This window comes from Lolium rigidum, chromosome 3 (genome assembly GCF_022539505.1).
Source record: "Lolium rigidum isolate FL_2022 chromosome 3, APGP_CSIRO_Lrig_0.1, whole genome shotgun sequence".
Taxonomy (NCBI): domain Eukaryota; kingdom Viridiplantae; phylum Streptophyta; class Magnoliopsida; order Poales; family Poaceae; genus Lolium; species Lolium rigidum.
Window position 1 is genome coordinate 131,658,759 of NC_061510.1, and position 17,121 is coordinate 131,675,879.

General features: G+C 41.4%; 1 protein-coding gene across 1 annotated transcript; it reads left to right on the plus strand.

Moving 5' to 3' along the window:
• Window positions 1-499: 499 nt before the first annotated feature.
• On the plus strand, window positions 500-2,014 carry LOC124695542. Its single transcript, XM_047228374.1, has one exon. It carries the CDS (start codon window positions 500-502, stop codon window positions 2,012-2,014), a length of 1,515 nt encoding a protein of 504 aa, XP_047084330.1.
• Window positions 2,015-17,121: the final 15,107 nt, after the last annotated feature.

Sequence of the window (17,121 nt, forward strand, 5' to 3'; positions counted from 1 at the left end):
TGAATTTCAGCGACGGCTAGCGTCGCTGTTTCGATATTTGATCAAGCAATCGCGATGACATCACACGAAATTATGACGAAATAGCTAAAACAAGTGATAGTTAATTACAGCTAAACAAAGTAATGGGAAAATTCAGCAAAGTTCGGTCCACGGAATGAGCCAAGCCAAGTAGTTAGGAGTTCCAATGTTACCAAATATAAACAGAGCCTGGCTCAAAAAAAAAAAGAGTTTTTGCTTAATATTTTCGTACCATACGTGAACAACCAGCCAGACAAATGTGTCATGTTCAAATTTCCTTTTTGTCGATGTATCTGTATCGTAGTTGATCATCAAGTTCTGGCATGTTCGGTTTGTCCATTGCCCAGCAAGAATGTGTTGCTGAAATCTGCCAGATTCATTGTCCTGCTGTCTCTGGTCCCAAGTCCCAACTAACATGGGACATTCTAAATCCATATATGACCATCAATTAAGCTGAACTGCTTCGAGAAATCAAATCAGGATGGAAGGAGATGAGCTGAGCCGATCAACCGATGGCCACCGCATTGACATTGACACCGCCGCCAAGACGAAATCTGATTCGGTCGATGGCGTTGAAGCCGAGCGGAAGTGGCTGCGCAAGCTAACGTCGGCGACGGTGAACAAGGCCGTGATGAGCGACCTCATCGCGCGGACGCCCATGCTGTGGTACCTGGGCGAGCGCTCGGGCACCATCCTCCGGTCGCGCCCCGGCCGCTCCGGGCGCGTCGAGGAGCTCCACGCGGTGCGCGCCGTGGCGATCGGCCCGTTCCACCGCAGCGACCCCGGCCTAGCTTTCCCCGACGATGCCAAGCTCCCGTTCATGCGGTACCTGCAGGAACAGTGCGCGCTCGACGTCGACCGCTATGTCGCGGTGCTGTCGGCGGAGCGCGACCGCCTCCGCGACGAGTTCGCCGACGACGACGCGGAGGCGGACAGGGAGCTGCTGGACGACGAGGAGAGGTTCCTGCAGATGCTGCTCCTAGACAGCTGCTTCGTCCTCGTCGTTAGCATGATGCTCAGCAAGGCGGGCGTCGGCGAGGACGCCGACAGCGCGGCGCGGGCGGCGTCCATCAACCGGGAGTACTTCATCCTGCACATGGCCGTGGCGCAACACGCCGAGCAGATCAAGCTCGACATGCTGGTGCTTGAGAACCAGGTCCCCTTCGCCGCCATCAAGCTTCTCGTCGCCTCCTGCGGCAGGCTGAAGCTCCGGCACTGCGTCGAGCAGGTCGTGCTCGGATGCTTCGACGACGTCTGCCCGAAGCGGGCGCGCCTCCCCTGCCACGCAGCGGGCGCCGAGTTCCACCATGTTCTGCACCTCTTCCACTGGTCCCGCGTGCCGGAGACCAAGTACGCCATCCTCTCCACGCCGCTCAAGCTCCTCAAGATCAAGAGGGAGTCGGAGCGGCTCTTCCCCTGCTCCATGGAGCTGCGGCACTCGGCGGTGTGGTTCCGGCAGGCGTCGGCGTCGTCAAGCTGCCAAAGCCACCTCGACATGTCGTTCTGGAGCCGGACGGCGAGCCCCGTGGCGGTGATGAGCATCCCGTGCTTCCACGTCCACGAGTACAGTGCGGTGGTACTGTACAACATGCTGGCCTTCGAGATGCACTTCCACTGGGCGCACGGCGCCTGCGTCACCACGCACGTCGCGCGGATGGAGGGCCTCGTGCGCTGCACGAGCGACGCCTCGTTCCTGCGCCGCCGGGGCGTTCTAGCCTCCACGCGCTTCACCGACGCGGAGCTCGTCTACTTCTTCCGGGAGCTCGGGGCGCACACCGTCGGCGCCAGGCTGCCTGACGAGTTCGGCGACATGCTCGACGATGTGGCGTGCCACCGCAGGCGGCGGATCAGCTGGTGGTGCGGCGGCTTCGTGCTGCACTTCTTCCCGTCGCCGTGGGTGGCAGTGTCGCTCTTCGCAGCGGCCGCCATATTCGTTGTGCCGTCCCTGCTGCAGACCGTGTACACCATGCTCGGTTACATCACAAGTACTAGTTGAGACAGTTCAGAAATATCCATTAGTTCCCAAACAGTACTCATCAGCTTGTTGATTCAGAAAGCCCCCATGTTTTTCGATAAAGGGAATATATTAATATCAAGAAGATACCAATTACACCTAATCTCTGCAACAACGCACCATCCTAATGGCACTACGGATGCACACAACCAAAAAAAAGGAAAAGAAAACTAAGAAACAAAAGTCCCGCTACAGTATCTCGGGCCTAACAACAACAGTACATCCACCGTCAAGACAACACCTGAATTACAGACTCTCCAAAAAATGACGCCTCCAAGAAGGGAACAGTGCTCAAACACCATCGTCGCCCGATCAAAGATCTTAGGTTTTCACCCTGAAGATAGTCCCCGCTCTCAAAACAATGCCTCCACCAAGGCCATTGCCGGGCACAACCAGCTAAGGCCAGACCTTGGGTTTTTACCCTGAAAGGTAGGACTCTGCGCTTCACCTGTGTTGTCGCCCCCACTTTCATACCGTTGTTGTGAAGCCCGGAACACCAAGCCAGTCTCTCAACAGCGCGGAGACTTGAACCTCCCTTAGCTAGTCCTCCCCTCCGGCCTTCATGAAATTATCTTCTTCCGACTTTCATCATGGATCCATAGTCACTTGATGTCAACACAGAAAAAGAGCTTCGCGCCGCTCCCTCCGAGAACCAATCGGTCGGAATAAAAGCATGGGTGCGCACGACCGAATACCTCCGATCCGACAAACTCCGGGCAAAGCAACTGTTACATTCGCTGGCGGAGCCTTCCAGAACTCAACCCTCCGGCCAGATCACGAGTCCAGGCCTCCGGTAGGTCCTCCTCTTCACGCAAGAGAGGCCCTAGGACCGCCGCCTTTATACAAGTCGGACCCCCACGTCGGCGACCATCCCGGGCTGGCCAATCCAGCCCTCCACCGGCGACACCATCGCCGGCTTCCATGCTCCTCCATCTCGCCGCCGGATCACGGTGATAGATCAAAAGATCCACCACCACCAACCGCAGGCCGACCCTTTCCGGCGCAGAAGAGAGCCACCTCCTCCGTCGAACCCAAGGCTGCTGCTCCGGGTGCCCTCGTGACGCGGAAGAAGCCCGAGATCGCCTCCACGACCGACTAGAGGCGGGGAGGGAGGGCATGGCGCAGACCGAGGGGCTGGCCGCCGCCCACCACCAGCCCCTGCCAGTGTGTTGTGGATGGAAGCCTACGGGAGGAGAGGGGCTGTTTTTTCGAGCTTTCTACGGAGGTCAAATGGTAATGATGATTTATGTTTACTCCCTGTGTTGATGATTAGTTTGCATTCTGGGTTTTGACAAACTCAAACTCCCTAAATTTTAACCAACTATACAAAAAAATATCGAAATCTCTAATATAAAACAAATATTATTTTATTCGTCATAGAACTTATTGTTATATTATATGCATTTGGCGTTATGGATGCCGAATGTAGTTTACCAAACTCTATAATTGAAATAGTACTCCGCAAAATAGTCATTTATCCCTCGAAATTAAATTCGGCTCCTCGGTGCATATGTTCCCCTCATCCAAAAAAAATATTTATAATTGTCAAACAAATTATACAAAAAACTCGGCAAGTACATCTTGACAACCCCTGTTTGTTTGTAGAGTTTCCCGAAAAACCAATAAATTTTTGGCCTATGTAAAGAAAGACAAAACATGTATCAAAAAGACTTATTTTTAGCATCAGTTTTTGTCTTTTTACACAGCCAAAACGGCAAAACGACGAATTCATTTTTCATGGAAATACTTTGTGCACACGTATCATGTGAAGAAGTACACGTGGATTTTTTGTTTGATTTCTTTTTTGGCATTTTAAAGTGTATAATGCATTTCAAAAAAGGGAGTATCTGCACCCAGTCAAAACATCACTCCGGTCCCTTCCTCCCGCTTTATAAATAATGCAATCATAACTATACAAATTTTGGGGTTAAGTCATAAATAGAAACAAAGGTCTGCTAGGGCAACAATACAACACATTGGAAGGAGATTCTCAAGTGGTACCAAAGATCTAAAGTCCAATTCATGTTGAAAGGAGATTTAAATACGAGATACTTTTATAGTATGATCAATGGTAGGCACAGAAAGAAACTCATTCATTCTCTAGTTCAGGAAGAGGACTTGATTAAAGGTCATGAGCAGATCAAGTCCCATATTACATCGTATTATAAAGGCCTGTTTGGCGCCCCTGAGAACTCTGATACATGTATAGACAAGTCCAGGATAAATGATATTCCTCAAGTGCCTCTAGAAGAAAACGTGATTCTGATCTCTTCTTATTCAGAGGAAGAGATAACGAAAGAGGTTTTCCGAATGGAACATAATAAGGTGCTAGGTCCGGATGGTTTTCCAGTTGAGTTTTATCAGACCTTATAGGACATAATTAAAAAAGATTTATTGGAACCGTTTAGTGAACTCCATAAGGAGCAACTTGATCTGTTTCGTATCAATTTTGGTGAAATCATTCTTTTACCAAAAGTGGTAGATGCGGAATGGATCCAACGATATACAAACCAATTTGTCTTCTTAATGTTTGCTTTAATTTTTTTTACCAAAGTGGCGACTATTAGGCTAAATTCGGTGGCTGATCATGTGGTGCTTCCATCCCAAACTACTTTTATGCAAGGTAGATACATCCTAGATGGTGTTGTCACTTTGCATGAAACAATTCATGAGATGCACCGCAAAACGTTGAATGGGGTAATACTCAAAATCGACTTTGAAAAAGCCTACGATAAGGTTAAGTGGTCTTTTCTTCAACATACACTTAGGATGAAAGATTTTTCTGAAAAGTGGCGCGCTCTAATTAATAACTTTGTTTTTGGAGGAAGTGTTGCCATAAAGGTCAATGATGACATTGGTAGATATTTCCAAACAAAAAAAGGTTTGAGACAAGGCGATCCACTATCCCCAATGTTGTTCAACATTGTAGCAGATATGCTTGCTATTATAATTGAGCGGGCTAAATTTGATGGCCAGATTGAAGGGGTAATTCCTCATTTGGTTGATGGGGGTTTATCTATCCTTCAATACGCTGATGACATAATTCTATTTATGGATCATGACTTGGACAAAGCAAGAAACCTGAAGTTAATTCTCTCAGCGTTCGAGCAGTTGTCAAGTCTTAAGATTAATTTGCATCAAAGTGAATTGTTCTGTTTCGGTGAAGCCAAATACGATGCTAACCTATATGCAGAGTTATTCGGATGTGGGCTTGGGACTTTTCCAATTAGCTATCTAGGTATTCTGTTATTAACGAAGGCTCACGTTGGCTGAATGGAAAATTGTTAAGGAAAGACTCCAAAAAACGCCTGAGTAGTTGGAAAGGAAAATTATTATTCCTCGGAGGAAGATTAGTTCTCATAAATTCAGTACTTACAAATATGGTATTGTATATGATATCTTTCTTCCATTTGCCCAAAGAAGAATTGCATAGATTAGATTATTTTCGATCAAGATTCTTTTGGCAAGGGGATAATGAGAAGAAAAAATATCGGTTGACGAAATGGAGTTTGTTTGCCGTCCAAAAGATCAAGGTTGACTAGGAGCTCATGATCTTGAAGTTAAAAATAGGGCCTTGCTAGGAAAATGGCTTGCCAGGTTGTTAACTGAGGATGGCCGATGGCAGCAACTATTGCGGAAAAAGTATGTGGGCTCAAAAGCTTTATCCCGGGTTTTTTTGGAAACCAGGAGATTCACACTTTTGGGCTGGCATTATGGCTACTAAGAAGCACATTTTTCCATTTGGTTTCTTCTCCATTAGAAATGAGTCTGAGATAAGATTCTAGGAGGATAGGTGGTTGGTGACAACTACTCTTCGAGAATAATATCTGGCTTTGTACAATATTGTTCGACATAAGGGCGATACCTCACATAAGGTGATGAAAACTTCTCCACCCTCTATGTCGTTCAGGCGTGATCTTATTGGTCCCAGACTACTTCATGGGCTGAATTGTTACAGAGGTTAGCTTCAATCCAGCTGGGTCAGGGAGTCGATGAATTCCGTTGGAATCTTACCAAGAACGGTAAATTCTCGGTCAGCTCCATGTACAAATCTCTAATTATACCCAGCCAACCGGTAGTTAATAATAAATCCATTTGGAAGATGAAGATACCTCTGAAAACAAAGGTCTTTGCATGGTATCTTCGTCGGGGCGTTATTTTAACTAAAGATAACCTTGCCAAACGTAACTGGCATGGCTATACGAAGAATATGTTTTCTGTCATGAACAAGAGACAATAAAACACCTTTTCTTCAGTTGTAGGGTTACAAGATCTATATGGTCAATCATTTAGATAGGTTCTACCTTATATCCACCTCGCAACATTGCAAATATTTTTGGCAATTGGCTAAATAAGGTCGAATCTAGGTATAAAGTGCTTATCAGGGTGGAAGCGATTGCTATCATTTGGTCGCTTTGGCTATGTAGAAATGACAAGGTTTTTAATAATAAAAATTGTTCTCTATAGCAGGTTGTTTACCGCACTACGGCTTTGCTCCGTTCACGGTCGCCACTCCAGCGTTTGGAGAATCCCGGCCTATTTATGGAGGTGTCTACACGGTTGGAGAATACGGTCAAGCAACATGGGTGGATGCATAATAGGCGTATTGAGGCCAACGGAGCTTAGCCGTATTCACTTTTTTTTTGTTTTTTCATCTTTAAGTACAATGTTAAAGGATTTTGAATTCTTAAACGGACGTGTGCATCTTAATTATGTAGAGGCTAAGTGTAATTCTTAAAACTTTTGAGTAATAAATCACCCTTTATCGGAAAAAAAACAACACAACACGTAGCTCACCAACTACATGAATAAGGAAAACAACACGCCACTTCTAGCAAGTCTCGTAGCATGGCATCCAACCGCTCTCTGTCTCGAGTATTTTGAAGCTGGCGAATGCGAGACATGAGCGCCTCTGTCGCCTTTTTCTCTTCCTCAGAAGCTTCGGCATCCCAGGAGCGACGGCGCTGAATTTTGGCACTCCCGTCGAAGGGAATTATGTTGTGCTCAACGGAGTTGGCGCTTTCTTCGTGAATGTAAAGCCACTTCTTGCGCCAACCTTGGACAGAATCAGGAAACTTGACGTCGAAATAATCGACATCAGTACGAATACAGATAACAACGCCACCTATGTTATAAGTGACGTTGTGGGAGCCATTGCGGCGGAGGCAGAAGATGCGTTTCCAAAGAGCCCAATTAGGAGCAACTCCAAGAAAGCATTCGCAAAGGGTGATAAAAATAGAAATGTGAAGGATGGAATTGGGGGTCGGATGATGCGGTTGAATCCCATAGACAAAGAGAAGACCGCGGAGGAAATCATGGATTGGGGTAGAGAGGCCGCGGATAAGATGATCAACGAAACTAACCCGATACTCCATTGGAGGCTTGGGATAGCTTTCTTCACTGGGAAAGCGGATGGCGCCTTCCTTCTTCATCAGGCCAAGCCTTTTCATCGGGTTGGAGTCTTGGTTGGAGATCTTGGATCTCTCCCACTCAAAATCTTCAGCGGCCATCGCGGACTCGGAGTGCTGTGGCGGGTCAAACGCGCACGCGGCGGCATCCACGGAAGCGGGTTGAGCAATGTATGCGAGAGCGGGAAATCGGCGAAGATTGGGCGCGAGAGGAAGATTTGCGAAGAGGAACAGGTGAGCGGCGCAAGCGAGGGATGAACGGAGGTTGAAGACAGGTTTATATAAGAATTGGGTGAAGCGAGTGTACCGTTGGATGAGGAAATCGTGTGGTGAGAATTGATCTTCTGGTTACAAGGGCAAAAAAGTATTTTTACTGGGACAAGCGTTACCGCACGAGCACCAGAAAAAGCGGAGGACGTGTGTCCCCCACTTGCACGACGTGTCAACATGGTGGGAACGACGGACCCACAAAGCAGAAAAATATCGACCAGTGATAGAGTTGAAGAAAATTTGACAAGGGAAAGTATGTCGACAAGAGAAAGGAGAATGGCGACAGGATAAGTTATTTGAATGCATCGGGAGCCTTTGGTCAGAAACAAGTTTTTGCCCAAATGCTCGGGGGCTACTTTAAAAAAAAAAAGAGAAAAAATTTCGACAATGGCAAATATAGAAAATGTTGAGCCTACAGTCAAGCACAAGTTCTTGGCTGTAGCCTCGGGGGCTACTCCCATCAGGAGCGCTGTTCGCGCATTCGATAAAAAAAAAAGAAAGAGAGAAGAAGGAGGAAAGAATATCAAGAGATAATGGCAATATAGTGACAAGATGGACTAAAATGTTGAGCCTACAACCAAGCACAAGTTCTTGGCTGTAGCCTCGGGGGCTACTCCCATCGGGAACGCTGTTCGCGTGCCCGATGAAATTGACAAAGGAAAAATAGAACAAGCAAGAGAGTATATTTCGAGTTATCATTAACTCTCCATATACTCCCATCGGGAAAGCAATATAAGTCATATTTGACTCAATAAAATGTGCCATTCCAACAGCCGGAAAAGCACTCGACAATATATTCTCAGAACGCCGAAGTTGCGATCAATTTCTGAATGCCGCAAAATTGCGAAGGTAAGACCCCAGACCTATTCTGCTGGGCGTGGCATCGCCGAAGACTGCGCTCTGCTACTTTTATCCGTATCAACAGATACGAAGAAAAATCCTGACGGACGCGTTAGGTACTCGATAAATTTAACTGGGACTCGACAGAATGGTAAGACCTTAAGCGGCGCCTGTCGAAGTTTACACCAGTATCCCGAAATCATGTCCGGGGACGTGATTTTGAAGTAGGTTTTTGCGGATTGCCACTAGAGCAGTTAACTAGTACCTGATCCGTCAGATGAACTAGCCCCAACTACCAATATCCCTGTACAATATAGAATTTTATGAGAAAAAGTATGAAAGTTAGAGCTTTCAAGTAAAAATAAACAGTGGAGATTTTCCCTGACTCTATGATTCAAGCAAAATCTCGGGGGCTACTGACATAGGCATCCCAAATGGGCCTGCCTAATATAGTACCCGGGGTTTATTGAAGGCCCACTACCCGAAGAATAAGAAGACTCGAGAGCCCAAGATGTATTTAAGGAAAAGATAGAGTTGTAATAGGAAGTGTTATTTGTAATCTGGCGGGATGAGTTAGAAACCGTCCCGGATTATGTAATCCTTGTATAGCACGAATCCCTCGGCTCCACCTATATAAAGGGGGGGTCGAGGGACGAGAAGATCATCGAATCATTGTCTGCAAACCTTAGTTTTCATATTCGTCGAGTACTTTTCGGCTGAAACCTTCGAGATCTACTTGCCCTCTACTTCTAACTAAACCCTAGCCTATAATCCATAGGCATTGACAAGTTAATCCTTTGTCACTACCACTGCTGCAAAAAAATAAGCCATGAATTTAAAGATAGAGTCAGCAGCATGACGTAAGAATTTGGCGACAATACTTGTAATTGTAGTTAATAATCTATGCATTACGAACATATTTAGCGCTAACATTTTACTTTAGAATCAATATTGGTTTAGCGACATTGAAACCTCTCTTTTCCACTGTGGCAGTCATTCAGTTGTGAATTTCTGAATATTTGCGGTAAGTTTTTAGGCGCCAGAAACTTCATAATATCTTATTAAAGTCACTTTGCAAGATTTGATCACCATTGGGACAAGCTCTCGAACATAACGCAAAGCTGCTTTAAAATCTTAACTAGATTTAATATTTTTACAATCTGATTTATATTAGAGTTGCACGATTTCTCCCTGGTTCCGTTTCAAAATCCAAAAGCATAGAGTTCGTGCTTGATAAGTAAAACTACAAACTAGAAGTTCTTTTACCACCTAATTAAGAACATAGGCAGGATGAAACAAAATTCTCTACGTTTTTTTCAACATTCTCTATGTCTATGTATTTTTTTTTCAAAATTTTCTAAAACTTTGAAATAAAAAATTTGAAGTTCAAAAAAGAATAACAAAACCGGGCTACATGTAGCTTGAGCTACATTTGAGGTATTCGGAATGAAACAACATTTCTCTCTCTACACAAAATCACAACACCATTCAAGCATTTTTTACTATTAATAATATGTAGAGAAGTTCTAATGTTTAATGGGATTTTTCCATTTTCCTTCTACACTAAATGTCTTGGTTCTCAGATATTTTTACATTAAAATTTCACTGATAATTTATGGATTTCACCACGTCGAAAATAGTGCTTACATCGTGATGGGAAAAGTATGCTCTGTTTTATGGAGAAAATATGGGCATCTTTAAGACCATATTTTAGGATTTTGAATTAAATGAAAGATAGACATTGGCAAAAATATAAAAAGCATAACTCAACAAAAAAGTAAAATTTAAAATACATGTATTGCGAATACACGCGTTGGATTTCTAGAAAAATGTTCCTCAATTTCAACAAAAGTATAGAGATGGAAACCTCTGGTTTCCGTACTCCCTCTATTCACAATTAGTTCATGTTCTGGATTTAGTTATAAAATATCAAAATCTACAATGTAAAATCTATAGTATTAGAATCGTCATAAACTATTCTTTTATATTATATACATTTGTTATTATTGTTGTTGATATTTTTTCTATATATTTTTTTGTAAAGCTTAATAAAGTTTGACTTTGGCTAAAGCTAGAACGTGAAATAAATAAAAATGGAGGACGTGCGTGTCTTAGGTGTCGTAAATTTCATGATTTCTTACCAAAGTCATTTTACAGGATTAGATCACCATTCGGACAAGCTCTTAAACATAACACAAAGCTGCTCTATTATCTTAACTATATTTAATCTTGCTTTACAACCTGATTTTCTTTAGATTTGCAGGATTCCTCCCCAGTTCCATATTATGAACAAAACCATAGAATTCGTGCATGATAAAATAAAACTACAAACTAGAAGTTCTTTTACAATCTGATTCAGAACACAGGCCGGATGAAGCAACATTTCTCTCTACACAATAACATGATCATAATGGTGTCTCAGTTTTGAGAAGACAACTTGAGCGACATCACAACACAATTCAACATTTAGGAACTATGTTAGCCATTTTCTATCATTAATAATTGTTAGAGTAGCTACTTGTTTAATGGACCCTTTTTATTATCCTTATGGACAAAGATTTTGGTTCTTAGACAAGTTTGCACATTGCAATTTCATCGATCATTTCTGGCTTTCGCCACATACATTGCCGAGTGATGGGATGCTCGGTTTTATTGATAAAACATGACCATTTTCAGAACCAAATTCTAGCATTTTTAATTAACAGGAAGATAGAGATGAATAAAAACTATACAAGGGTGCCTCACAAGAAAAGGTAGAGTTGAAATTATTCTAAAATGTAAGATTGTTTAGCTACCTGCCTGGTGAGAAACCACCCAGCTCGAGCGTTCTCAGCCATTGGTTAGGGATTGAAAAGCCATCTGGACCGCTCATTGGTGCTTGTGGCCTGTAAGTTTTATTGCGGCGGCTAGAGTCTCTTCTGTGATTGAATAGGTTCCACCGGCCACCCAGGCCCATGATGCAGTCAAACAATACATGAAAAGAAAGTGGAAAACAACCGTTGTAGCACAGCTCTACACGGTCCATCTTCTCACTCGGCCACACCGTCGGTAGTGACTTCGTCAATCTCAAGATATGACGGCTCGGTTTCTTGGAGGTGCTCATAAAGGTAGAGTGTGCGTGCGTGCCTTCATAGGGATGAGTGTACGTACGTGTTTATGAGCGTCTGGGTTGTACTGTTTTCTAAAAAAAAACATGCCACGGCGTCGTCGATTACCATACCGATATCCTCAACCTTACATAGGAGGCAATGGCAAAATACATATTAATTTTGGAAATACAAAAATACTATACTATTACCAAATTCAACCAAAAACTCAAAAAACACCTTTACTATATTGTTTTTGTTTTATTGGCTAGTCATAGATTGTTTTTACTTTTATTTATTTACAAGTTTATTCAGTTTACTTACACGAATTATTGTGTTTGATAACCACACATTAGAGTTGGGGACACAAGGCATTATATTTTGTTTTATAGGTTGCTTGAAGAGGAAAACGGGAGAAGTTCTTCACCAATTCCCCGAGTGTTCGATATAAACCCTCAAGTTATCCTTGTGGAGGAAAAACTCTTGCTACAACACTCTGCACTTGGAGTCATAACGAGTTTATACACACATAGTTGTTGCCATCACAAATATTTTCTGGCGTCTTTGCCGGGGAATTGCAAGAGCTGCATCAAAGTTACATTATCACCAACTTGGGAGCACAACAAACTCCACAACAAATGCCAGAACATTTTTTGGCACCATCTGGATCACCCTGGTGCAAAGACCTAAGCTTGGGGGGGCTGGGATGCTGCAATCCTGTGAGTTTTTCTTTTCCTTTAGATTTATAAAGCAATTTACTTTTGTCATGTTTTTGTCTTTTTTGCTTTATTTGGATTTGCCCCTGGTTCTTACCCTTGCTTTTACTTTTAGTACTTTTTTTACTTTCTTTTTATTTTACACACACACAGACACAAGCATAAATACATTAAATATTTTCAAGGAAAATCTTGGGAAACCATTAATATAATGGAGCAAGAAGTTAATTACCCATGGTAATAAATGAGAAACAAGTAGACGAAGGAAACGTTAAGTCTCACTTCTCTCATAAGAACTGCATGTAACACTTCCCAAGGAGGAAGGAGATATCACCAAGACACAAGTTGCCACACGATCTCCACTCATCTTAAAACCAATGTAAGAAAGCCTAGCTATATGGCTATAAAAAATGCTCTACGGGAGGCAACCTGGTTGTTTTTATGCTTGTTTTTTAGTGTTTGTTACATAACGAAATATCATTTTAGTTTAATTTCTAAAGTTTTAATAAAGTACCAAGTTTTACCCACTTTGTATGCATAGAAGTTGTTGCAATATATGTAGATGAAGTTTTCTGCAGAATATTGTTCACCCAAAAATTCTCTAAATTTTTCTGTAGCTCAGATTGTGCTCATATTTCTGTTGTAGTTACAACGTTTCATCCTCTATATGCACAAAAATTAGCATAAATTCATAACATGTATAGGTGGCCAAAAAAATTATTTTTGATGCTACATTTTTTCTTGACAGATTATGTCTCCTTTTGTCTTATGCATGCCTTTAAGTTCTAATTATTTTTTTAGTTGATTGATATTTAGGGAATGTAGACCAAAAAATATACGTGATGCACAACTTAGAATAAATTTTGTTTAAGGACTTCATGGTAGCTTGCATCATATCTTTGTATCACTAATGTCACCCCATAGAAAAGAGATGAGAGAAAGTTTTGTGTTGATGTTTTTTTGGCATGTAATGGAGGAACATCACGCTATGAGTTATCCAAGAATGGTGACAACAATAATCTTGGGGATTCCCAAGGCACCACACTGACCTATCAAACTCTTGGTATGGAAACCTCTAAACTTTGTTTTTTGAGCAACATAAGATTATCATATAAACTTGGAGCGTCTTCATATAGTTTTATGTTTGTTTTTGCATGATTATCTTTTCAATAGTGATACCACCACTTGTATCTATGTTATAGGAGTATGAAAGAGCTATTGGGATGAAAAGAAAATTTAAATTGGTTATGCATAGGATTCTACGTTTCATATGCTTTGATGAGTGATAGTTTGCAAGTGTCATATTGAGTGCTATCTTTTATTCACATGCATATATGATTAACTTTATGTTACTTTTTTATTAAGAAATATTTAGCATGATGTACACTTATGCATGCTTTTTGATGGTTCACCATTTCTCCAAAGCCCAAAAATAAGAAAACAAGCAAAGACGCGTGCATCCAAATCCCTTAGACCAAATTTCTATCCAGCATACCTACCTATGTAGCAAAATGCTATTACAAGTATAATATATGTGCTATGCCTTTGAATTAAAAATATACTTCTATTTCTATGTGATTTATAGCTCATGGGAAATTAAGATGTGGGGAACAAAACCCATTGTGATAATCAATATGCAAGTTATGTGTTTGACAATTTATGAGTTGGTTGTTAGTACAACCATGCTGTCATGGGGAACACTTTCAACATTGCACTATATTTGTTGATGTCATGTTTTCTTTTGGTTGTGGATACCTATCGGTGTTGAAATAAGAGACATAATCAAGCTCTTTCGCGTATGCATATGTGATAGAGGGAGCATTGGGACGTCAACCTAAGCCATGCAAAACAATCATGGTGGAACTTTACAACATGGATAGCAATGAAGCGCTTTTCATTTGTCTGTTTGTCTTGTCATTGGAGTATGGATAGTCCCAAAATACTCTTCATACAAAGGGGCAAGATGTGCCTTAGCGCCACCTTGTTTGGAACCGTGTGCATACGAAGACGAACAACTTGTGCCAAGTTGAGTGAACACGTTGAATGGGTACTTGTGGTCAATGGGCATCAGATATTCAACTTGTGAAAGGTCAAACATATAAACCATACTTTTTCACTTTAGCAACACCCATTCGTTTACATGGGTTGCATATCCCAAAATTTTATTTTATGCTCTATATTATTATTATCAAAGTGCTAGCATGTGTATTCCTTGGTCCCTGCTTACTTTCAATATCCACTTGTTCCAAAGAGAAAAAAGAAACAGAGAAACAAAGAAAGAAATTCCCAAGATTGCACTCTTTCGCTTTGGATTCACTGTTATCAGTAAGAGAAGTGATGCAATCTGACGATAGATCAACTCTTTTTTATCTGCCTTTATCACAGCAGGCTTATGAGGAATATATTGGCATGCAGAATTTGTTGGCCACAATACAGCTCACTGATACTGGGAAGGATGTGTGGAAAACTATCTGGAAGGATGGAGAATTCACTTCACATTTATATTATCAGTATTGTTTTTCACGTATTCCAAACAGTAAGTTGCATTGTTGGATATGAAATAGTAAAGTGGTTCTGAGAATAAAGGTTTTTGCTTGGCTGTTGGTAAGTGATAGATTAAATACAAGAGATATGCTGAGGAGAAGACACTGGAATGTCACCAATGATTACACATGTGTTTTGTGCCATGCTCATCAAACTGAAGATTGGATACATCTATTCTTTGATTGTAATTTCAGCAGAAGAATTTGGTCTTACCTACAAGTGGAATGGTCACAAGGTAATACCATTGAGGATATGTTCTTTAAAGTCAGAAAAGAGTTTGCCAAACCTTTTTTTGCTGAAGTGGTTATCTTGGCCTGCTGGCATATTTGGAAGCAAAGAAACAGCAGAATTTTTGAGCACATTAGACCTTTGTTTGGATCATGGAAGGCACAATTTGTACATGAAGCCTCTTTGCATGTGCATAGAGTCAAAGATAGACATTCTGATTCTTTCAAACTCTGGATTCACTCTTTGTTGTAATTTTCTTTTTTTCTTTTTGTTGTAAATATCCCTTTTTGTACAGTTGAAAAGCTTTAATAAAATGATGTGGGGGTTTTGCCCTTGGTCAAAAAAAAGAAAGAAATTCCTTGCCAAATGAGATCACTTGAATGCTTAAAGTGCATAGTACTTTCATTTGTTTTTACACAATATAATTATTGTTGATGCATGTTTGGAGTGCATAAGAAGTATCACTTTATATCTCATTTGCTTGTTGATGTTCAATAAAGTATAAATGATTAACTTTGTGTATTACTACTTGTTATATCCATCATAGCAACAAACTCCAAAGTCTATGCTTAGTTTTTGTCACCTTCATACTCGTGGGCGCGCATGGGTTAAGCTTGGGGATGTTGGTGCATGTAAAATACATACATGAATTTTGCAGTTTATTGCCATATATTTGCATCTTATATAGTGTTATATCCAAGTTTTATATTGTTTTGGGGGATTATTCCAATGATCGCTCTTATTTTGGTTATAACTCTGCACAACATGAAATCCATGTTTTGTGTATTTTTTTTTACTTTCAGGGACCTATACGGAGTCCAATGGACCTGGGCTTTTTCGAGGATTAATATTTCGCGAAGATGAACATTCTGGAGTCTTGGAACTTTGCAAACTTAGGTCTGAAGGGCAAAAGATCCCCTCCACGAGCGTTCACAACCATCCATCCAAAGCCCTGCATGATTGTCTTGACCTAAAAATTCCTATATAAAGGTCCCCCGACGCATCTCGGAAAGGAGGCGGAGTGTAACACATAAATACTAAAATAGAGCCAGAACCAACGAAAATTAGACGGAGAGCCTCTGCCAGATCCGTCGCCGGTGGGATCTCAACACTCTCCAAGATCTGCATATCAACACCACCAAGATGAACATGGAGTAGTCCAGCTCTGGACTACGGTTTGTGGAAGTAGCTTGATCTATCTCTCTTATTGTATCAATGATTTAGTATCATACGAGCTACCCAACATGATTATGGTCATCTATTTAATTTCCTTGCAGTGGATCTCTATTCTATGAGTTGATATTTGTGATTGGAATTCTCTTATGTGTGAGATGTATGAGTAGATGCATATTATATACCCATTTCTTTAGTACTTGTTTTGATCCAACTTGCATGAGAGAATATGTGTGGGGGAACATGTGTATTAGATGAAGTAACATGGTGGTGGTGATTGAATAGTGACACAAAATTCATGATCTACTATGATTTTACCTTTCTTTTGTTACCTCACTAGGGATTAAGTGGATCCATGTGCTATAGTTTCATGTAGTGACAAATTAGATGATCTTGTTTGTTCAAGATAATATATTTGATATTCAAACTGTCATGCCATAGTACTTAAGATTATACTCTGTTTATTGTTAATTCTATTTTGTATGGATTTTTTCCTTTCTGGAGGAGTATAAGAAAGTTGTGTTACATCATCTCTATGTTAGGACGTGATGCCCATATAAATGCTTATTACACATATAGAAGTTCCATCAATGTTATATCGATTGTGAATTATTTTATGTCCATTGCACCTTAATGACATAGACAAGTGAAACTATGAACCTCGGTCCAGGTTTTATCATAAGAAACACATTTACATTGCTTTTATCATCCTTTACATTTTTAGTATTTATTAATTTCGAAAATACAAAATACTTATTATTAGCAAATCCAACGAAATACCCCAAAAATACACCTTTACTATTTTTTTACTTTATTGGCTAGTC